The 24,697-nt window shown below is 42.1% G+C and overlaps 1 protein-coding gene and 1 pseudogene across 2 annotated transcripts in view; one reads left to right on the top strand and one right to left on the bottom strand.

Moving 5' to 3' along the window:
* Positions 1 to 24,697, bottom strand: part of PSTPIP2 (proline-serine-threonine phosphatase interacting protein 2) — a 97,985-nt gene that overhangs the window by 23,281 nt on the left and 50,007 nt on the right. For both annotated transcript variants that reach the window (XM_005586805.5, XM_074022400.1), the window contains exons 3-6: positions 20,367 to 20,444; positions 10,645 to 10,679; positions 5,863 to 5,969; positions 520 to 582 (exon numbers count right to left, since the gene is read on the bottom strand). In XM_005586805.5, coding sequence (XP_005586862.3) covers positions 520 to 582; positions 5,863 to 5,969; positions 10,645 to 10,679; positions 20,367 to 20,444 — 283 coding nt within the window. The remainder of the gene's footprint in view (positions 1 to 519; positions 583 to 5,862; positions 5,970 to 10,644; positions 10,680 to 20,366; positions 20,445 to 24,697) is intronic.
* Positions 22,088 to 23,898, top strand: LOC102124416 (U3 small nucleolar RNA-associated protein 18 homolog pseudogene; annotated as a pseudogene).

Raw genomic sequence — 24,697 nt, 5'->3', positions numbered from 1 at the left:
CACGGAATCAACCTAAATGCCCATCAATGACAGATTGGATAAAGAATATGTGGTATATACATACCATGTAATACTATGCAACCATAAAAAAGAATGAAATCATGTCTTTTGAGGAAACATGGATAGAACCGGATGCTATTGTCCTTAGCAAACTAATGCAGGAACAGAAAACCAAATACCATATGTTCTCACTTATAAGTGGGAGCTAAATGATAAGAACTTTAAATATAAAGAAGGAAATAACAGACACTGGGGTCTACTTGAGAGGGAGAGGGAGAGGAGGGAGAGGAGCAAAAAAGAAAACTATTGGGTACTGAGCTTAATCTCTGGATATAATAATATGTACAACAACAACAAAAAAGAAAACCCAAAGCATTTAAGGTTGTTTTCCCTAAAACACTGCACTAATAAATAGTAACATTTTTGAAACATTATTTGAGTAGGAATATGTTCATACACAGCACAGGATTTCAGAAAATGTCACCATTATCCCAAAAAAGACAATAAAATGTGACTCACATCCATGGTTTTCTTGAATTGTAAGCTCTTCTGTTTATGGACGGCATCCATTACAAGCTCTGTCTGTAGAGAGATCATAAGCACTATTAATAAAAACAGAAATCATTAATAAAAACAGAAATCATTATCAATAGCAGTTTATCTGGAGGGTTAAGTGTTCAAAATGATTACCCACATTTCACAATCTTCAGAAAAGAGAGACCAAACATTTTGCCCAAGGTCTTATTCCTAGCGAATAATGGGGCCCATCTTTGAACTTGTACAGGCAAACACCAAAGCCTGAACTCTCAGACACCGTGGAGAGTCACTGATCAACTCAGAGCAGTCTCTTGGGTAAAATCTGGAATCAAGGAACTTTGGTTTCAAAAAGGAATTTTAAAACTTTTCTTAAAGTGCCATTTATATTTTAAAGGAGGTCTTTATTCTTTAAGTATACATCAGCACAGTTAAATTCGGTACTTGTATCACTTCTGCAGCCCATCAGTGACACATCCATGACCATCAGGGCGCCCGGTCAGTATGAAGGAAAAAAGAGTTTGTCAGACAACTAAAAGAAACTGTTCTGTTACTCTTTTATTTTTTTATTTTTTAAGACAGAGTCTCGCTCTGTCGCCCAGGCTGGAGTGCAGTGGCATGATTTCATCTGACTGCAACCTCTGCCTCCTGGGTTCAAGCAATTCTCCTGCCTCAGCCTCCCGAGTAGCTCAGATTACAGGCCTGCACCACCACACCCGGCTAATTTTTGTACTTTTAGTAGAGATGGGATTTCACCATGTTGGCCAGGCTGGTCTCGAATTCCTGACCTCAGGTGATCCACCTGGCTCGGCCTCCCAAAGTGCTGGGATTACAGGCGTCAGCCACCGCGCCCAGCCCTGCTACTTTTTATACCCCATCCAAGTGAGGTAAATGCCTCGCTGGGAGTAAATCTTTTATTGTGGCTGTGCTGTTAATACTTGTTATTGAAAATAATGGTGTTAATAATAAAGATGTACCTCCCAGACATAATCGTAGTAGCTTCCATTTATCAAGCACTTACATGCTAAGCAGTTTTCATGCATCACAGCTATGTGAGTACTCTCTCTCCCATTTTCCTGATGGTACTGAAGTTAATTAACATACCCCAAAGTAACACAGTCAGCAAGTAACAGAATTGAAATTTGAACCCAGGAGCCCTGACCCCAGTGCCCTTGTTTCTCACTGTTACCCTAGACTATCATTATCCTTATGATAGCTCTGTAAAACCAAGCTGTAAACAACGAAAAGACACAATAATTCAAAATGAGCAATGACACTAACACTGTGCCAAAATAATATTGAAAATACAATCCAAATGTAGTTCCTTTCAGACACACAAAACTTAAGTTTTTGTCTGCTACTATAACACACAAACATCGTTTGAAGAATTCTGAAGATATCTGAATGGAATATTGGGAATGGTCTCACTTCAAATATGAGCTTTGTGGAGTACATGAAATTCCCTTGGAGGAGCTTCAGATGAGCCCTCAGAGAATCCAGCAGTCATCTTCCAGCCCACGTGAAAGTCAGCTGCCAGGTGCTGGCCATTCGCCTGCGACAGCAGAGACATAGAGAATAGACAAGGTTCCAAGAGGAGCCCAGCATGAAAAGTCACATGGCAGATCCCTGCCACTGCAGTCAGGAACCTGCAGTCCACATGCATGACTGTGTCCCTCTGCCAGGAGGAGAAGCTGGGCTTATTTATTTCATAATCTTTACCGATTTTCCCAGGCTACACAGAGCAGATCAGTTAGTAACGCTGGTCTGTTCCAAGGTCTTTTCTAGTCTAAATACACATATGGCCACTGTTACAGTTGGGAGCTGCTACTGTATTATATTTTGTGGCCCCACCTAGGCCACCTTACCTGTAAGTTCTACATAACACTTGCTTCAAACACCTCTCAGGTGGCTGCAACATTCCACCAGCAGCCAAGTCTGTTCACCTCCTATCACTCCTCTCTCTGCCTTCATGGATTCCTGGCCTTTGAAACTTGGCAGGAGTCTCGAAAGCATTCCTCCACCTCCCTAACCTAACAGGCGTGGACCCTGGAGCCCAAGAGGTGAGATGCTTTGTTCAAGGTCACTCGTGAGTTAGTGTCAGAGACAGCAGGTCCAGCTCTGTCTGCTACACTACCTGGATTTACGTGTCCTTACGTCCATATTCACTTATAGGGTGACTTATTTGTGGTGACCCCAGTAAGACAAAGGTGCCCTTTCAGAGCTCCTCAGTGTCTCTTCTGAGACTCAGACTTTCTGCTCAGACCAAATCCAGTGGAAATATGATTGGGTTTTATTACTGACAACACAAAGGAATGCAAAAACACAACAATCTGTCATAGGATGAGGAAAAGCAAGACGGGGGAAAGGAAGAGATTTGCAAGTGGCCCTATAACCCTGAGAGAAACTATTGGAAGAGCTGCTTCATAGCCCATTTTTCTCTCTACTCACACTCAAGCTGTATTCTATTTTTTCATTTTTAATTTTTGTTTTTTTGAGACAGAGTGTCACTCTGTTGCCCAGGCTGGAGTGCAGTGGCATGATCTCTGCTCACCCCCCACCCCAGTTTCAAGCGATTCTCCTGCCTCAGCTTCCCGAGTAGCTGGGATTACAGGCATGAGCCACCACACCTGGCTAATTTTCGTATTTTTAGTAGACACGGGGTTTTGCCATGTTGGCCAGGCTGGTTTCAAACTTCTGACCTCAAGTGATCCGCCCACCTTGGCAAAGTGCTGGGATTACAGTCATGAGCCACCGTGCTCAGCTTTAAGCTGTATTCTAGAAACTGGAAGCATCGCCTCTGTAACCACAGAGGTTCCTTTCTTTGGAGATGGCTCTCCACACAGGCAGCACGAAACTCTCCCATGACCATCCCAATCTCAACGGAGGGGATAAAACCATGTGGGCACCAGAGGACAGAGTGTCTGATCATGTGTTGTCATTGTCATGCTACAGACAGTTATGGACTGGGGGAGAAACCTCATGACCCTCAAGTGTCAAGACCGCTGAGAATGGCTCCTACCCGCCAATCCCCTGGGGTGAGTGTCTCACTCCTCTGTACAGCCTTTCACCCCAGTGGTTTTAGCATCAATGTCCTTCTTCCAGGAGGCCTTCCCAAGCCTCCAGATGACATTACGTGTTCCCACTGTGTGTTCAGATGGTGTCTTCCTCCTTCCCTGCATCATGTAAGGCATATCAGGCTTTACCATGATTCCTGGGTCACATCCACCTGTCTGGCCCTGCTCTCATGCTTAGTGAGAGAAGGATGACCGTGTACGTCTTGGTCACCACCTTCATAAAACATTAGCTGCGGGGGAGCACACCACGAACTTCTGGCCAGCCCTTCCAGGGCCTGCACCTCCTGTGCCCTCATTTACTGAAAGAAACCAACTGATGGCTTTCCTTAAGTGGAAATGGCTTAATTTCCAAGAAGTGAAAGACCAAAGCGTGCGTCTGACCAGTGAAAAATGAGAAGTTAGCGTTGGCACATTTTCTCCCAAAGTTTTATGTTTAAAAAAAAAAACAAAAAACTAGCTAAATACGGAAGTGGTAAAACCCAGAGTTCATTTTGACAGAAGTAATTACAATTTTATTAATAAAATTTGGACTTCTCAAAGAAAGCTAGCTCTGAAGGCATTTTCCCACTGTAGAGAGCACACAGAATAAAGGGAACTTAGAGGGTGGCAGGGGACTGAGCACAGGTGACTTACACAATTGCTTAACATAGTTCACAGCAGAGTTCAGGTCTAGCTTAAAATAATTTGGTCTGTGTAGCTTATTAGGATGAGGAAGTTTCAGAAACCTTGCAAAATTAACAAAACTCTCCCTGAAAGGACTAGGGCTACCAAGGGCACTGAAAACATGCAAGGAAATGATTCTCCTCTCCTCTGAGGGGAAATCAAGTGTGCATAGATTCTGGTTGTCTAAGGCATTTTTGATTCTGAAAAGTTATAATTCCCCTAGAGGGGTGAGCAGTCCTGGCTATGTCAGCCACAAGGGTCTGACCATCCAATGGGTTTAATACACATGCTATTTCTGCTCTGAAAAAGGCTTCAGAGCCTTTTTTTCAGAGGCACTCCTCAAACCTGATACATCAAGCTTGACAGAATATGTCAAAGCACCTGACAGAGTGTTCCCATGTTCATTTCTACCCTTCCTTCCTGGTAAAAGGCACAGCACAAGTACAGGTGTGAGATGGAAGAGGCAGTAGTGTGCTAAAGGCAGCTGGTGAAACAGCAATAGGGGTAAGGCAGGCAGGTTCTCAGGATGCTGCCTCCCATAATAGAGGCCAGTGGCCGCCAGGGAAGCTAGACCTAGACTCCAACTTAGAGCCACAGGCAAAGTTGCTGTGACTGAGGTCAGGGTAGAATCAGCCTTAACAGCTGGCTATTTATCGGATATGCTCATTGTAGACAGCAAGCTCAGACCCAGGATAAGAAAAGGTTTTCAAAGGGACCCCCAGGAAGGGTGAAAGAGGTCACCGAAAGTTACGCAGAGCTGTGCCGGGAGACCTGGGTAGACATTTTTGGGTGCCAGATAGAGGAGAGCTTGTCTCCTATGTGAGGCCCAGGTTCCAGTCTTGAAAACTAGACACAGAAAAAAATTCTATAAGGACCCTACATGGCTGCAGGATCAGCCTGAATATACAGGTTTTCAGGAACAAAACAGAAAAGAATAGAGTTGTGGCTGGTCTAGTCTAACTAACACTTTGATATAAACCTGGACTTCTTTTCTTGATCCCAGACATTTGTCAGTTTTGTTAACTCTTGTTCACCCTTGTCTTCTTCCATGTAGTTGGTCAGAGTAAATCTCATGAATGAAAAAGAGCCTATGTAAAGCTGCTTTGAAGACAAAAGGACTTGGAGTTCCCAGGCCTTCCGTTTTCCCATTTGTACAGTAGAGTAGTTGGACTACATTATGGTCTTCAGGGGGAGCGGGACTCTTCCACTACTTCTCCCTTCCCCTATTGCCTTGTCCAGGATGAGGAGTGTGGTTTGGGAGCCCTCCAGCTGGGATGTGCTAGATTCTATTGAAGTCAGAGGGTTTCCCCTTTCCATTCATAGTCTGAATAGTGGCAGTAGACCTGAAAAGAAGAGGAATGCAAGCTGGACCCCTGAATCCTACATGAACTTTAAAAAAGGACAACTGGCCTGGGGTATAGAAATGCATATACCCATCTGGATTGAGTCCCCACGTGGGGACTCCAATAAGTAATGTCTCAGGTCATGATTGCATGATGGTAGGAGCTGAGCTGAGGAGTATAACGAACAAACAAGCCTGTAGTTTTCTACAGGAGGAAAGGAAACACCTTAACACATATGCAAATCCAACCTTTTTCCGTTGTAGTTTTTGCTTTTCCCTGAATTCTTCCATCTTCCTGGCCTCTTCTCTTAAACTCTGTGCAAGCTGAATGTGACATTGTGCCACATTGTCTACTTCTGCAAAAAAGAATTTCAAAAAATTAAGGTCTACATATGTCTGAATTAAAATACATAAAATCATACAAAATAAATATGTATATACAAAATACTGGAGTAAGTGGTAAAATCAACATCACTTCATTTGGTCACCAACATTTATTGAACCTCTCCATACGTCCAGCATTGCCCTGGCCACCAAGGTCAGAGCTAGAAAATCTTTGGCTTTGCCTCCTACCGCTAACTGTTACTAACCTAAGGTGCCCAGGACTAGGGAGAAAAGCAGCCAAAATCCCATTTCATGAAGGTTACATCCTAGGAGACATTACCAACGCCACCACAATTTCAAACCTGATTCTTCATTCTCTGTAGATGACCTCTAAGGTTCCTTCTATCTCTAATGTCTCATAAGCCTGAACATTTATAAGAAAGGTCATATGCCAAAATTTTGGTTACCAATAGTTATATCTGGGTAGAAAGATTATTTGTGATTTTTCCCCTTATTTTTTAACATCTTTTCAAGGAGCATGGCCTGCCTTTGTAACAGAAAAGAATAAATTCTTGTTCTAAGAAAACAAATCAAAGCATGGCATTAAAGCTAAAAAGACTGACAGATAAAGCTAAAAAGACTGAAAGATGGTCAGATTGATCAAAGAAAAAAATGTAAACTTGTGGGTATCAAAACAATCTTGAAGAAGGTTAAAAGATATATGACAAACTGGAAACATATTTGCAATTTACATAACAAAGAGCAAATAGTTATATCCAAAGAGCTTCCAAAAATCAAAAGAAAAATACATATTCCAGTATTTAAAAACCAGTTAAAGAACATGAAATTCAAAAAAGAGTGGCTAAATGGCCAATAAACATTTGGAAATATACCCAGCCTTAAAACTATTGAAAAAAAAATGCAGAACTTTAAAATGCAAACCTTTCAACTGGGCAAAATTTTTAAAGCACAAAAATTCTTGATATTGGCAAGCATGGAACAAAACATCATTGTTGGAAAAAAAAAAACAGCACAACCTTTCTGGAGGAAATTTGGCATTTTTTAGAAACAAAATTTTTTAAATGTAAAAGAATGAGGCAGATCTATATGAATTGAAATGAAAAGTTGTCTACGATATATTGTTAAGTAAAAAAGCAAACTATAGAGAGATATGTATAGTATAACAGCATAAAAATTCATTCATGTCTATATATATATGTGCATCTACAATTAAAGGAGAGACAGTTGGCCGGGCACAGTGGCTCACACCTGTAATCCCAGCACTTTTGGGAGGCCAATGTGGGCAGATCACGAGGTCAAATGATTGAGACCACCCTGGCCAACATGGTGAAACCCCATCTCTACTAAAAATACAAAAAATCAGCCAGGCATGGTGACGGGCGCCTGTAGTCCCAGGTACTCAGGAGGCTGATGCAGGAGAATGGCGTGAACCCGGAAGGCAGAGGTTGCAGTGAGATGAGATCGCGCCACTGCACTCCAGCCTGGTGACAGAGCGAGACTCCGTCCCAAAAAAAAAAAAAAGAGAGAGAGAGAGTTGTAAATTCACAGAGAAAGGTCTGGAAAGATATACACCAAACTACTAGCATGATTTTAAAATGATCGTTTTCATTTTAAAAACAATATAAAAACATATCTGGCCCCATCCCAGAAATTGTGGATCACTGCCATGGTATAATACTATTTCTGTATATGAATAAATACATATATACTCTACATATATATGTTTAATTGCATTAAACTGTCTGGAGACAATCACTGAGAAGTGAAAATTCCAGTGCTTACTATCTTCTTTGCAGCTAGTTGTCTCGTTTGAATTTTTAAGATAAATATATATATTATTTTAATAAGAAAATAAAACTTATTTTTTTTAGAAAAAGAAAACAAGTAAAGGAAAGGCAAAAAAAATTTTAGGAGACCCAGCCTATGCTGAGGTTTGACCTTGGGCCACGCCATACTTGGCCTTACAGTGCATATAAGGGACGTGAAAAGATACTGTCTCTACCTTGAGAAATGTATTCACTGACAAGTTACAGAGGGAAGAAGACACCTTCTATGAAAACGTTAAAATGAATATTGAGCTAACATTTACAAACGTCTAGAACTACTCAGTGAGCTACAGAAACACTTTAGGCACGTATTAAACATACTATGCTGTGTTAAAATTCTTAGCTTGGAAGGGCCAGGTATTCTGAAAAACAGAAAGCTTTAGAGGCAGGTTCTGAGTAACAGGCCTGAAGAATATTAGAACTGGATAGGACCCCTTGAAAACCACAGTGCCAGGGTCCCACCCTGGATTGCCCAACTTCTGCTTGTCATCACATTAGAATAATAGGAACTAAATAAAAATCTGTTGACTGAATTCCAAGTTGCAGTTATAACCAAAGGCCACCAAGTGGAAATGAGAACTGAGAAATTAAGAAAGGATGCTGAGGACACTATGACTTACGTCTTCCATTTCCCCTCCAGACTCATACCAATAAATAATAATTTCTCATACCAAGAAAAGCAAAGACGACCAACACAGGAAGAAAATGACTCCTCAGCCTCAAAAAGATGAAGGGAAATAGAACTTCACCCCAACAGAGATGAACTCTGACAATTGTGACACTGGTGTTTCCAAAGACTTTCTATTTCCTTTCTAAATTAGCCTTTACCACTCTCAAGAAGTATGATAAAATTAGAATGCCCCATTCCAAACAAGAAAATAAATCCAAACATGAGGGAACTTCCCACTGGGTTCTCCTCTTAAGACGCTGAAGGAGAGGCTGAAGAAGGGATTTTTTTTTTTTAAACAGTCTCACTCTGTCGCCCATGCTGGGGTGCAGTGGCAAGATCTCTGCTCACTACAACCTCTGCCTCCCAGGTTCAAGTGATTCTCGTGCCTCAGCCTCTGGAGTAGCTGGGACTACAGGCACATGCCAACATGCCTGGCTAACTTTTGTATTTTTAGTAGAGATGGGGTTTTGCCATGTTGGCCAGGCTAGTCTTGAACTCCTGATCTCAGGTGATCTGCCCGCCTTGGCCTCCCAAAGCGCTAAGATTACAGGTGTGAGCCACCACACTGGGCCAAAAGAGATCATTTTTAGGACATAGCATCCTGACCCTGGGAAGAAAATAATAAATAAATAAGAATTCTTAAGGAAACAACAGGATGTGGTTCTAAAAACACAGATCTCAATGGCTGAGTACAGTGTCTCACACCTGTAATCTCAGCACTTTGGGAGGCCAAGGCGGGAGGATCACTTGAGCCCAGGAGTTCAAGACCAGTTTGGGCAACACAGTGAGACCCCATCTCTATGAAAAGTAAAAAATTAGCCAGACGTAATGGTGCATGCCTGTGGTCCCAGCTACTCATGAGGCTGAGGCTGGAGGATCGCTTAACCCTGGGAGTGTGAGGCTGCAGTGAGCTGTGACTGTGCAGCACTCCAGCCTGGATGATAGAGTGATGCCCTGACTTTAAAAAAATAAAAATAAACAGATCTCAAACTTCCTTAGGCAATCAGCCTGTAAGATCATGAGTTCAGCTGCAAATATTTTGAATTTAAGGTGCCTTTGAAACACCCAAGAAGAAATATTAAGTAGGCAACAGGATGTAAGTTCTGGTCCTTAGAGAGTTCGGGACTGAAAATATAGAACTGTACATTCTTTATGAAAAGATGATAGCTGGTGTCAGGGATGAGGATGTTTATCTAGGCAGACTGAGAAGAGAAGGGCTAGGACCAAGTTCTGAGGACCTGCAATATAGAAAGGGATACAGAAGTAGCCAGAGAAGCAGGAAAAATCCAAGGGGGTCAGAGGGATGCTGGTTTCCAGAAGAAGGAAATGCACAACAGTGCTGAATGCTGTTGAAGAGTCAAGCTAGAAGAGGCCCAAAATTGTCCCCTAAACTTAGTGACCCAAAGGTTGCTGGTGTCCTTGGAGAGGGCAGTTCCAGATGAGTGGTGGGGTCACAGGCAGATTAGAGTAAGAGGTGAGGGAATAGTGACAATACTTCCTTCGATGCTTACTGTAGTTCACTTTATTCCGGATACAAACGTCTGGTGATCTGGGAGAAATGGCAAGACACGCACAACACAGTCCCAAAGTCTGAAGCCCTGCAGAGATGGCTCTGGGAGAAGGAAGCCAGACTGAACATAAGAACATACCAGGGGTTAGGTTGCTAGACAGTCTGGCAGGTGTGGGTGTGGAGGAGCACTTGGATGACAGTGTCTCCGTCTTAGAACCAAGAAGTATAGACAATTCTCTGAGGCAACCATTCTTCCAGCATGGTCCCTGGACCAGTGGCCTCAGCAATACTTGGGAACATGAGAGACACGCAGACTCCCAGGCCCCACTCCAGACTTCCTGAATCAGAAACCCTGGGGATGGGTCTCAGGAATCCGTGTCAATAACAAGCCCTCCAGGTGATTCTGATGCTAATGCAAGTGTGAGAAGCATGGCTCTGAGTAAGGCAAACACACATCAAGATGTGCAGGTGTGTAGGTTCTCCAGTTCATTTCAAGCCTGCAGCGCTTTGTCTCACCTGAGGAGTTGCTCTAATTTTTTTTGACCCACTATGAAACTGCTGTTCAAATTAGAACACACCTTTGACAACAGACACAGGGTTTGTCAAGGGCAGTGAATATATATTTTTTAAAAAGGGGTTGTCAAGGGCAGTGAACATATATTTTTTAAAAAATCACTTACGCTGTTTGAAGACTTCAAGGGCCCGCTTCAGGGTGCTAAAAAGACAAGTACATATATAATTTCAGTTCTGGAAATTCTCTGCACAATCTTATTATAATGCCTTTGCATGCTTCTCTCTGCCTATATCTTAACTTAGGACCTACAGACCAATTTTTGCCCATGAGCTAGAGAGACAGCAAAAGACCGAGACTTCTTAAGTCCAGTTTCCTCAATCCCAGGCACAAGAAATTCTTCAGCTGTTCACTTGGGGAGAGCAATATGCCAAAACTCTTTGTGTTTCATTGTCTCCAATGATAGTATAGGAGTTATGACCCTTTCTCATAAGAATACCAGTGATTCTTTAAAGTACGACAAGGAGGCTGAGGCAGGAAAATCACTTGAACCCGTGAGGTGGAGGTTGCAGTGAGCCAAGATCGCACCACTGCACTCCAGCCTGGGCAACACAGCAAGACTCCATCTCAAAATAAATAAATAAATAAATAAATAGTACAGCAATTCAAAATATGAATACAAGGCAACAAAGGAAGGGTTCAAACCTAGTCCTGATTGCCTCCTTTTTCATTAATTTACATTCATTTAATCAATCATCATATATTTATTGACCATAAACCAGGGGCCAGGCATTGTGTCAGATGTTAGTAGATCAATTGTACAAGACAGACCTCATCCCAGACCTCAGAGTCTAATGGAGGAGACAGACATTAAACAAATTGTATCCATTTTTTTATTGCTGCATGACAAACTTAGCAGCATAAAACAACACATATTTATTATCTCACAGTTCTGTGGATTGCCAGTCTGAATATGGTTTAGCTGGATCCTGTGCTTAGAGTATCACAGGCAGCAATCAAGGTATTGGCCAGGCTGCATTCTCATCTGGTGGCTTGACAGGGGAAGAATCTGCTTACTCAAGGTTAATATTTTACTTACCCTCAGCAATAAAATACCTAAGAATGTTTTAACCCTGATTATCCTTCCTAAAAAGTTATAAGCTTTCAATGTCCAATATTTTGGCTCCGTCTTATTTTTTTTTTTTTTTTTTTTTTTTTGAGACAGAGTCTCGCTCTGTCACCCAGGCTGGAGTGCAGTGGCCGGATCTCAGCTCACAGCAAGCTCCGCCTCCCAGGTTCACGCCATTCTCCTGCCTCAGCCTCCAGAGTAGCTGGGACTACAGGCGCCCGCCACCTCGCCCGGCTAGTTTTTTTGTATTTTTTAGTAGAGACGGGGTTTCACCGTGTTAGCCAGGATGGTCTCGATCTCCTGACCTTGTGATCCGCCCGTCTCGGCCTCCCAAAGTGCTGGGATTACAGGCTTGAGCCACCGCGCCCGGCTCCATCTTATTTTTTAAATCACCCAAGTTGACATTAATACCATTTATTTATAAACTGTTTAGATTTATCCATATGTGCCATATTCTTTGCTCACTATTCCTTCTTGCACTCCAGACCTTTTGTCCCGGATTTTTTTCCTTCTTCCTAAAGTATATTTTTTAGAAATTCCTTTATTGAAGATCTGCTCATAGTTAACTCTAATTTTTTGTTGGATAACATCTTTGTTTTTCCTTCTTTCTTGAAAAATAATTTATCCAAGAAAAATAATTTTTCCAGGTTGATAGTTATTTCCTCTCAGTACTTTAAAGACATAATTCTGCAGTCTCTCACTTCATCATTGCTGTTGAAAAATCAGCTGTTGCGCTAATAAATGTTCCTTAGTAGGTAATCATTCTTTCTGAATGCCTTTAGGACTTTTTCATTAACTTGGATCTTACTCAGTTTGACTGTTCTTGTGTGCTTGTGAATTTCCTTCTAATTTATCATTCTTGGGATTTATTTTGCTTCCTCAATCTGAAGATTCATGGCTCCCATCAATTATAGAAAATTGTTAAGCTCTGTTGCTTTAGAAGTTTTTTCTCATTGTTTCTGTTCTCTCTTCTGGAACTCTAGTTAGGTTTGCATTGAACTTCTCATCCTATTCTCCACGTCTCTTAATTTTTCTTTACTTTTAACCTCTGATTTTTTTCTGTGATTAATTCCAGATAATTTCTTTTCTTTTTTGAAAAGTATTTACTTACTTGACAAATAAAAATTGTATGTGTTTATTGTGTACAAAACAATGTTTTGAAATATGTACATTGTAGAATGGTTCAATAGAACTAAGTAACATATGTATTACCTCATGTACTTACACTTTTTGTGGTGAGAACACTTAAAATCTACTCTCTTAGTGGTTTTCAAGAATATAATACATTGTTATTATCATAGTCATTGTGTTGTACAATAGATCTCCTGAACTTATTCCTCCTAATTGAAATTTTGTATCCTTTGATCAACATTTCCCCAAACCCTGTCCCCAGTCTCTCCTGATTTTTTCATTTCTAATTTTTGAATTCCCTCTTCAATTATAGTTAATGTGTTACTTAATGCATCTCATATACTGAATTTTTATTTTAAGTATTTTCTATTTTCTTTATATAAGTTCTATCTGAATCCCTTTCAAAATTTCTTGGATACCTCTGAAAGTCACCCTACTCATGCTCTTAATTCACTCTTTTTTTTTCTTTAAATATACTATATATACTTGTTTTTTTAGATCTGTTAGTTCTAGTATCTACAATCTTTGCATGTCTAATTCTGCTATTTATTGCTTCTGTTGACACTCAGGACCACTCTAAACTAAATTTTTAGCTTAGGATTCTTCAGACCACTCTGATGAAATTTGGTAATTTGGAGCTCCAAATCTGCAAGATAACTGGCTTGTAATTACAGATTCTCAGGAGATACAACCTCTTCCATCATTCATAATCAAGACTTAGAGAGGTATCTTTCCTTGTTATCTTTTTCTTTTTCTGCAACAGTCTCACTCGGTCACACAGGCACCCAGCCTCTGCCTCCTGGGTTTGAGCAATTCTCCTGCCTCAGCCTCCTAAGTAGCTGGGATTACAGATACCCACCAGCACGCCCAGCTAATTTTTGTGTTTTTAGGAGAGACAGGGTTTTACCACATTGACCAGGCTGGTATCAAACTTCTGACCTCAAGTGATCTGCCCTCCTCGGCCTCCCAAAGTGCTGGGATTACAGGCATGACTTGATATCTTTTATTGAGATTTTTTTCTCTAGTTTAGCTTTTCATTAAGATATTATTTCTCTTCTGGTTTCCAGGCTTTCTCTGGGATTTAGGAGATGAAGAAAAGCTTGAATCCAGAGAGCTAAGTGAGCACTGAAAGACACCTTTGATTCATCTTTGGCCTGGAAGGATTTTCCTTACTTTCTTGACAGCATAGTCATATATTTATCTTAAGTCATTAAAATATATTTTAAACTAGCATTTTAAGTGTTTTACGATGGGAGGGCTTCCCAATATCTAGTCTACCATGTTGTGGATATGGAAGACCGTGATTCATTTTTCATACCTTCTCTCAATCTCCCCTATCCTCTCCCTTATAATCAACTTCGCTTTGCCCATTATTTCAGTTCTCCCCCAACCTACACTTCCTTAAGTGAACCCCCTCGGAGGTGCCTTGGCCCAGATAATTTTCTTGCTCACTGCTACTCTCACGGAGGCTGATCTCATGGAACTGTGGACTGTGCTCGCTCAACCTACCCAAACAGGGTTGGGATTTTGTTAACTCATAGTCCCCTACCACAGCAGCGTAAGATCATGCATCATTTTAGATATGTGTGTATATATATATATATATATATATGGAAAATTCTATTATTTTAGAAATTAAAGGCCCTGCATTTTCCAACTGGCCCCTTCTCCCAACTACCTCACTTTCCCCCCTCTATCTCAAAACAAAGGTTCTTCTTTCTCTCTGCCTTTTCTCACATGAACACTTGCACCAGCTATTACAAATACACTAAGCAGGACAGTCTAAGTGCACATTCTCCATTCACTTTACCCATCTTATGATACAATTTATCAAGGTGTACAATGCATTATAATAGTGTCCATATTGAGGCCGGGTGCAGTGGCTCACCCCTGTAATCCCAGCACGCTGGAAGGCCAAGGCGGGAGGATCACTTGAGGTCAGGAGTTCGAGACCAGCCAGGCCAACATGGTTTAACCCCTTCTCCACTAAAAATACAAAAATTACCCAGGTATGGTGGCACATGCCTGTAATCCCAGCTACTTGGGAAGCTGAAGCACAAGAATCATTTGAACCCTGGAAGCAGAGGTTGCAGTGAGCCAAGATTATACCACTGCACTCCAGCCTAGGCGACAGAGTGAGACTCCAGTTCAAAAACAAAAATAAAAATAAAAGTGTCCATATCCAAACAAATGCACCAATGGTCAACTGGAACTAATAAACCCACTCTTCAGTGATGCTCATTTGTCTTCAAAGTATGGGAAAAAAAAAGACGGATATGATAGGAGATACAACTGGGATTATTTCCCTATAGTGAGTCATAGGGTTGAAAGGCCAGCCTTCCAGCAAAATTGTCTGTCCCAAGTTTAAAACTTTTCTCCCACCACAGTGACTGACTGAAGGGCCCCTAAAGAGCAGCCCCATTTTCATTTCCTTTGTCATTGCTTTGTTGTCTCCCATCATCACTTCATTGTCATTCCTCATGTTCAGGACAAAATGACATTCCAGGAATGGAATCTGAACCATGGGAATGGTGGCCTAGCAACATTCACCCTCTCTTCTCCACGGTGTTCTCCCTGACTGTGGAAAAGGAAACTATTCTACAACTCTTTTTAAAAGGACGTTGGCCTTAAGCCCTAACAGGTCCCGTCACAGGCTTGAGTCTCTCAGGGTAGCCAATGAGGTGGAAGATCCTAGCTAGTCCCTGGATAAGCAAAATCATCCAGCTGGGCGCGATGACTCACGCCTGTAATCCCAGCACTTTGGGAGGCCGAGGCGGGTGAATCACGAGGTCAGGAGTTCAAGATCAGCCTGGCTAAGATGGTGAAACCCCGTCTCTACTAAAAATACAAAAATTAGCTAGGCGTGGTGGTGAGTGCCTGTAATCCCAGCTACTCAGGAGACTGAGGCAGAGAATTGCTTGAACCCCAGAGGCAGAGGTTGTAGTGAGCTAAGATTATGCCACTGCACTCCAGCCTGGGTGACAGAGTGAGACTCCATCTCAAAAAAAAAAAAAAAAAAAAAGGCCGGGCGCGGTGGCTCAAGCCTGTAATCCCAGCACTTTGGGAGGCCGAGACGGGCGGATCACGAGGTCAGGAGATCGAGACCATCCTGGCTAACACGGTGAAACCCCGTCTCTACTAAAAAATACAAAAAACTAGCCGGGCGAGGTGGCGGGCGCCTGTAGTCCCAGCTACTTGGGAGGCTGAGGCAGGAGAATGGTCTAAACCCGGGAGGCGGAGCTTGCAGTGAGCTGAGATCCGGCCACTGCACCCCAGCCTGGGCGACAGAGCAAGACTCTGTCTCAAAAAAAAAAAAAAAAAAAAAATCTGCTGTCATCTAGAACATCTTCCTAAAGATCATGTCATGAGGTGACAAAAACAAGTCACCTAAACAGCATTTCACTTCAGCCTTGGAAAGGATCCCAGTTCTCCTATCTTATTACTACTTCCTCTCTGAGGTATACTCTTAGAAGGAAAACTGACTGGCTTTTATCAAGCAACAGAAAAGAACTGTGTTACAGTCTCTCTGAATTTACCAAATAACAAGGCAAACATCAAACATGTAAGGATGTAAGAAATATCATTTCGGGTCAGATTCATTCCGTTAAGTATCTTCTGCAGGAAGTAGTAGAGAGAATATGGCCATTTTCCATCACATCACCTCAAAAGTTTCTGGGTATATTGCCAACAGCTTATGCTTTCGTTAGAAACAAAAAAGTTTTTTTGGTCAACTGACCCACTTATCTTCCATGAAATGTTCTAAACCATTCTTTAATTACAGTGAAACTTGTCTAAGTTGATGTAGTTTGGACCCTTGGACATGCAAATGTTTTACATATTCAAAAAATAAAACTAAATCAAACAGGAAAAAGAAAACAATCCCTATAATTTAAAATAAACTGAAACAAATAAACTTAACTATAAGTAAAATTGGTTACATAATCACACAGAGAAAGTAAATGTTTAAGTGACCTACATGGTCTAAGATCAAAAGGAACTGCAAAGAAATGTTAAGCTTTATTCAGAAGTTTTATTGTTAGTAGCAATATTGTATTATCTTAAAATAATTTTATATATATAACAAAATAAAGCAGATAATTATACTAATATTGTCAGGTCTTCAATATAAGACGAAAGAAATAAAAACATAAAATTTTAAACATTACGTAAAGCCCTATAAAGTTAAATTAGAATTGGAAATATCAGTATGAACTCATACTTTTAAAATCCGTTCCCTGCCAGGGCCTACATACAATGATGCCTCTGTGACAATGATCAACATTAAAACGGAAAATTTGGGCCAGGCACGGTGGCTCATGCCTGTAATCACAGCACTTTTGGAGGCCAAGGCAGGCAGATCACTTGAGGTCAGGAGTTCGAGACCAACCTGACCAACATAGTAAAATCCTGCCTCTACTAAAAATACAAAACATTAGCTGGGCATGGTGGCAGGTGCTTGTAATCCCAGCTATTCGGGAGACTGGGGCAGCAGAATTGCTTAAACCCGGGAGGTGGAGGTTGCAGTGAGCCAAGACAGCGCCATTGCACTCCAGCCTGGGTGACAGAGCGAGACTCTGACTCAAAAAAAAAAAAAAGAACTGAAAATTTGATCTCTAAATATAATTAATCACTAAAAGGAATGGAACCAAGTATTCTTGGAGAAAGAGCTGATTCCAGATTTAAATTTAAAGCATTTACATTGTTAATAATTATAAAATCTTGGTGACAAATATGAGTAACTGCAAAATCTAGGTGATAGGTATATAGCTATATAGCTACTTACTATGCTCATTTTTTAACTTTTCTGTGATTTTAAAATTTTCTTTTCTCTCTCTCTTTTTTTTTTCTTTTGAGATGGAGTCTTGCTCTGTCGCCCAGGCTGGAGTGCAGTGGCGTGATCTTGGCTCACTGCAAGCTCCGCCTCCGGGACTCACGCCATTCTCCTGCCTCAGCCTCCTGAGTAGCTGGGACTACAGGCACCCACCACCACGCCCGGCTAATTTTGTTTTGTATTTTTTAGTAGAGATGGGGTTTCACCATGTTAACCAGGATGGTCTCGATCTCCCGACCTCACGATCCACCCGCCTTGACCTCCCAAAGTGCTGGGATTACAGGTGTAAGCCACCACGCCTAGCTGATTCTTAAATTTTCATTTAAAACATCAAAAATATATAATTAACCAATGAAAAAATAAACCTTCCTTGTGCTAATTTCCTATGTCTGAGGGTATCAAGATTTTTAGGTTTATGTAACTATTAATATTTTCAATATCTCCCAATGTTTTCCTCCTCAGTAGTTCAATACCTTTCTTTGTGGTCTAGGATGAGTCTGTGTGTGTGTGTGTGTGTGTGTATCTGTGTTGTATGTGTGTTTGTTTTAGAAGCAAGAGAAGACAAGAGCAAGGACAATGTCCTATTTGTCCCTATTAGGGCCTCTGAGGGGACACAGATCTCTGGGCATCTCTGTTGATAGCACAGCCAGAGCAGGATACAGGAAAGTATGTTATGTGGTTAGGTCTGCAGAGAGAAAGCCTGACTTCCTTCTCCAAACCCTCCCTCAACATATTGGGGAAGGAATCTAGAACTTTTCAAATGAGTCGGACTGGCTACATAATTTGTGAGTCCTACTGCAAAATGAAAACGTGAGACCCCTTGTTTATAAATTATTAAAAATTTCAGAATGGTGATAGCAGGGCACTAAACCAATTATGAAACCCTTCTAAGTGTGAGTTGCCATAGGACACCAAGGAAACCAGCCTTGTATAAGAGGGAGTGTATTCCTAACGTAGGTACCATGTCCTGGTCATTTCTGTATCCTCAAAGTATTAAATGAATGACTGAAAAATAAAAATTATGGTACAGAAATCTCACATGGGTGGTGACAACTATAAAATGATGCAAGGAAGACATGAAATTGACCTAAATGCCCACCAATGATAGACTGAATAAAGAAAATGTGGTACATATACACCACGGAACACTAGGAAGCCATAAAAAAGAATGAGATCACGTCCTTTGCAGGGACATGGATGGAGCTGGAGACCATTATCCTCAGCAAACTAAAATAGAACAGAAAACCAAATACCACATGTTCTCACTTATAAGTGGGAGCTAAATGATGAGACCACATGGACACGTGGAAGGGAACGACACACACTGGTGCCTATCAGACAGTGGAGGGTGGGAAGAGAAAGAGGATCAGGAAAAATAACTAATGGGTACTGGGCTTAATACCTGGGCGATGAAATAATATGTACAACAAACCCCCATAACACATGTTTACCTATGTAACAAACCTGCACATGTGCCCCTAAACTTAAAAGTTTTTTTGCCAGGCGCGGTGACTCACGCCTGCAATCCCAGCACTTTGGGAGGCCGAGGCAGGCGGATCACCTGAGGTTGGGAGTTCGAGACCAGCCTGACCAACATGGAGAAACCCCATCTCTACTAAAAACACAAAACTAGTCAGGCATGGAGGCGCATGCCTGTAATCCCAACTACTCGGGAGTCTGAGGCAGGAGAATTGCTTGAACCCAGGAGGCGGAGGTTGTGGTGAGCCAAGATCGCACCACTGCACTCCAGCCAAGGCAACAAGAGCAAAACTCCACCTCAAAAAAAAAAAAAATTTTTTTTTAAATGGTGCAAAATCTCCTATAGTTATCACAAACCAAAAAATACATGTGTAATTTTATATTTTATATATAATTTTACAGGTATTTTACTTAGGATAGACATTATAAAATAATATCAACACAGCCCTCTGGGCACCTCTGCTATCAACACTTGCACAGATGCCCAGAAGTCTGTGTCCCCTCAGAGGTCCTAATGGGGACAAATAGGACATTGCCCTTCCTCTTTTCTTCTTTTGCTTCTAAAACACACACACATAGAGTACACACACACAAGAAGCCCTTCTATTAAATTTCTAGTATAAATATATATAATATAACTCTATCATTGAAAAAGTATACATATAAAAAGACTTCAAGAAAAACTTAGACGGTATTAATAACAGGTTGTGGCTTCATAGTCCACTTTAGCCATTTTTCTGTTTGTCTTGATTTTTCACAATTGAACATAAGAAAAAAAAAATTGCAATTTTTTTTAGGCCAAGTACAGAGACACGTGCCTGTAGTCCCAGCGACTTGGACAGCTGACGGGTAAGGATCGTTTTTTTAAAAATCTTTTGAGACAGAGTCTTGCTCTGACACCCAGGCTGTAATGCAGTGGCGCGATCTCGGCTCACTGCAACCTCTACCTTCTGAGCTCAAACCATCCTCCCACCTCAGTCTCCCAAGTAGCTAGGATGACAGGCATGGGCCACCACGCCCGGCTAATTTTTCTATTTTTAGTAGGGATGGGGTTTTGCCAAGTTGCCTAGGCTGGTCTTGAACTCCTAGGCCCAAGTGATCCACCCGCCTCGGCCTCCCAAAGTGCTGGGGCTACAGGCATAAGCAACTGTGCCTGACTGAGGATCTTGAGTTTGAGCCCAGCCTGGACAAAATAGTGAGACCCCATCTCCAAAAAAACAAAAATTTTTTTTCAACCTCCTGGTAACTCTGTCTGCTGAAGCAAAGGGGCTCCCGGGCATTATTAACCAACCTGGAAACCAGAAAAAAACTTGGTACATACTTGGTTTCAAACTGTCCACACGGCTTCTTCCTAGAGAGGCTGAGCAGATCTTTGCCATATCTCTCTTCAACTGCTGCCCTAGGGGAACAGAAGACAGGGTTATGGGTCCTTCTCAGAGTTGACTCTTTGTTAAGACACAATGACCCTCCCCTGGAAAGCAAAACTGCACTTGTGACCGCAGAAGCTCAGATACAACACCGTTCTCTAAAATGCAAGACTCCCTCTATATGATGGGGAACAACTGTGAAAAGATCAATGGCCCTCATCTCTCTGGTGGTCTTCTCCAGTTAGAAGTCCCTAACATGAACATTATGTGAACATTACAGTAAAACTGAACATTTGTTTAAGTGGAATAAGAAATGCTCAACCCTCCTCCATCTTTTCTAAGAGTGCCCTTTACCATGCTATAGAGCCCTTCATTCACAAGCAATTCAAATACGTAACTAAACTGTACCAAAGGAAGGGGAATTTCAGGAAAGAAACTCTGTAGTCAGCGTACCCTATAAAAACACTGATTGTTACTCGGCATTGCAGGGTCAGTCCCAGTACTAAACATCCTCCTTCCCCTTCCCCTCTCCCTGCTGCTTTTTGTCACCATCTCCATTTCTTGTCCCAGCCCAGCCTTATCTAAACCATACGGTTAGGACAGAGTGATTTAGGCTCATCTACCCTACTTTTTTCTTCAGATTTAAAAAAAATATGTAAGTAATAAACGAATATATCCTCACGGTAAAAGACTGCAACATCACAAAGGTAGACAGTCCAAAACACGCCAGCACCTTCCCACTCTCTTCCAGCTCCACTGCTCTCCCCAGGGGCAGCCACTGCCAAGGTTGTTAGTTAGCTTTCTAGTCCCTTTTCTCTGCATTTACATGCCCGTATCTCACATATACACATATATGTAACTTTCATATTTACATAATTGAGATCATTCTATTACTAAAACTAATTAGTAATAATATTTGATGATGATTGTAACGGGGATTTCTTTCTGCAGGTATACAAATAGGAAGGATTAACAGATGTATGCAACAAATAATTTTTAAAGAATAAGACCATATGACCGGGTGCAATGGCTCACACCTGTAATCCCAATACTTTGGGAGGCCAAGGCGGGTGGATCACCTGAGATCAGGAGTTCGAGACCAGCCTGGCCAACATGGTGAAACCCCGCCTCTACCAAAAATACAAAACATTAGCCAGGCATGGTGGCCCATGCCTGTAATCCCAGCTACTTGGGAGGCTGAGGCAGGAGAATCGCTTGAATCCGGGAGGCGGAGGTTGCAGTGAGCCGAGATCGCGCCATTGCACTCCAGCATAGGCAACAGAGCCAGACACTGCCTTAAAAAGAAAAGAGGAGGGCGCGGTGGCTCAAGCCTGTAATCCCAGCACTTTGGGAGGCCGAGACGGGCGGATCACGAGGTCAGGAGATCGAGACCATCCTGGCTAACACGGTGAAACCCCGTCTCTATTAAGAAATAAAAAAAACTAGCCGGGCGAGGTGGTGGGCGCCTGTAGTCCCAGCTACTCGGGAGGCTGAGGCAGGAGAATGGCGTAAACCCGGGAGGCGGAGCTTGCAGTGAGCTGAGATCCGGCCACTGCACTCCAGCCTGGGTGACAGAGCGAGACTCCGTCTCAAAAAAAAAAAAAAAAAAAGAAAAGAGGCGGCCAGGCGCAGCGAGGTTCCACGTGAGCACTTGCGTCTCTCCTCAAACCTAACGATGCCGCGGGAACTGAGGAGCCAAATGAAACTGGACGGGAGAACCGAAGCGAAGCCGAAGCGTTAGCCCAGAGCGAGGGCGGACTGGAAAGCCGGAGCGGGGCCGGGCGCACCGCCCGAAAAGGCTGCCCCTTCATCCCAGCGGTAACCGCGGCGGAAGAGGAGAGATGGCTCCGGCTCCGCCAGCGGCACCGCCTCACGCTGGAGGAGGGCAAACTGGGCGTCGAGCGGTGCCTGGAGGCGCTGGTCTCCGGCGACATCGAAGACGACGAGATCGGGCGGCTGCGGCCTCTGCGGGGCCCGCGGGTTCAAGGATATTAAGACTCGGGTGACTCAGAAGCAGAGAATGAAGCAAAAGATAATTTTGCACCTCAAAAGAAGCCAGTTTGGGTGGATGAAGAAGATGAAGATGAGGAAATGGTTGACATGATGAACAATCGGTTTCGGAAAGATAATGATGAAAAATGCTAGTGAAAGTAAACTTTAGAAAGACAACCTTAAGAAGAGACTTTAAGAATTCCAGCATGCCGTGGGAGGAGTACCTGCCTGGGCAGAGACTAATAGGCGGAAAACATCTTCAGATGATGAAAGTGAAGAGCATGAAGATGCTTTGTTGCAAAGGACTGGGAATTTCATATCCACAATAACTTCTCTGCCAAGAGGAATCCTGAAGATGAGGAACTGCCAGCGTTCCTCATCTGAACGTCCTACTGCTGCTCAGATCTCATCTGTGCAGTTCCATCCGTGTGCACAGATTGTGATTGTCGCTGGATTAGATAACCTGTATCACTATTTCAGGTTGATGGAAGAACAAATCCTAAAATCCAAAGCACCTATTTGGAAAGGTTTCAAATCCTTAAGGCTTGTCTTAGTGCTAATGGGGAAGAAGTTTTAGCCACGAGTACCCACAGCAAGGTTTTTTATGTCTATGACATGCTAGCTGGAAAATTAATTCCTGTGCATCCAGTGAGAGGTTTGAAAGAAGATGGTGAGGAGCTCTGAAGTCTCCCCAGGTGGGTCCTTCTTGCTCATAAATGGCACTGCCAGGTATTTGCATTTGCTATCAATGAAGACCAAAGAACTGATTGGAAGCATGAAAATTAATGGAAGGGTTGCAGCATCCACGTTCTCTTCAGATAGTGAGAAAGTATATGCCTCTTCGGAGGATGGAGAAGTTTATGTTTGGGATGTGAACTCAAGGAGGTGCCTTAACAGATTTGTTGATTAAGGCAGTTTATATAGATGAAGCATTGCCACATCTAGGAATGGATAGTATGTTGCTTGTGGTTCTAATTGTGGAGTAGTAAATATAAACAGTCAAGATTCTTGTCTCTGAGAAACAAACCCAAAGCCAATAAAAGCTATAATGAACTTGGTTACAGGTGTTACTTCTCTGACATTCAATCCTACTACAGAAATATTGGCAGTTGCTTCAGAAAAAATGAAAGAAGCAGTCAGATTGGTTCATCTTCCTTCCTGTACAGTATTTCAAACTTCCCAGTCATTAAAAAGAAGAATATTTCTCATGTTTATACCATGGAATTTTCTCTCAGAGGTGGATACTTTGCCTTGGGGAATGAAAAGGGCAAGGCCGGCCGGGCATGGTGGCTCACATCTGTAATCCCAGCACTTTGGGAGACCAAGGCGGGTGGATCACCTGAGTTCAAGACCAGCCTGACCAACATGGAGAAACTCCGTCTCTACTAAAAATACAAAATTAGCCGGGTGTGGTGGCAGGTGCCTGTAATCCCAGCTACTTGGGAGGCTGAGGCAGGAGAATCACCTGAACCCAGGAGGCGGAGGGTATGGTGAGCTGAGATCGCGCCATTGTACTCCAGCCTCAGCAACAAGAGCAAGACTCCGACTCAAAAAAAAAAAAAAAAGAAAAAGAAAGAAAGAAAGAAAAGGGCAAGGCCCTGATGTATAGGTTGCATCATTACTCAGACTTCTAAACAGACTATTTGAAGTCCAGTTGAGTCACAAGAGAAGCCTGTCTTGATATATCATCTCAGAAAATTTCCCAAATGTGTGATAATATGTGGAAAATGGTTTATAAAGCCAGCTATGCTTAAGCGCCAGTAATGTCTTAATAAACATGTGGCAGCTTTTGTTTGAAAAAAAAAAGTAAGAGGATGGAGATATTCAAACATTTTAACAATTGATTTCTATTTTTGACCATTGTAGATGTTTGACAGCATGCTGGAAGTGTTAGATAATAAGCACTGTTGTACTTCCACCTCCTCAATATTGTTTACATTTTGTTTCATTTGTGTATAACATATTCTGTTCTCCAATCATATTTCCACCAGTTGTTTAGTCTGAACTATTTATTGAAATGAATTTGAAGCTCAATAATTGTCCTGTTATCATAATTATTCATCTCAAAGATTTTAATTTGGATTCATTTCTTGCTTGACTAAATTTTATCACTACATAATCTTTTGTCAAAATAGCTCAAGGTAGGAAAGGGGTCAGTATTCCCTGAGGTCTTTCATATTTGAGACTATTTACCTGTGGCCTTTATATTGGACTGACAACCTCACTGGTGTAATGACTGTTCTTAAGTGTTCCCTCAGAACTTGGCTGAACTTGTTCCACTGGCTTCTGTCAT

This window comes from Macaca fascicularis, chromosome 18 (assembly GCF_037993035.2).
Source record: "Macaca fascicularis isolate 582-1 chromosome 18, T2T-MFA8v1.1".
NCBI lineage: Eukaryota > Metazoa > Chordata > Mammalia > Primates > Cercopithecidae > Macaca > Macaca fascicularis.
This window is presented reverse-complemented; position numbering and strand designations above follow the sequence as displayed.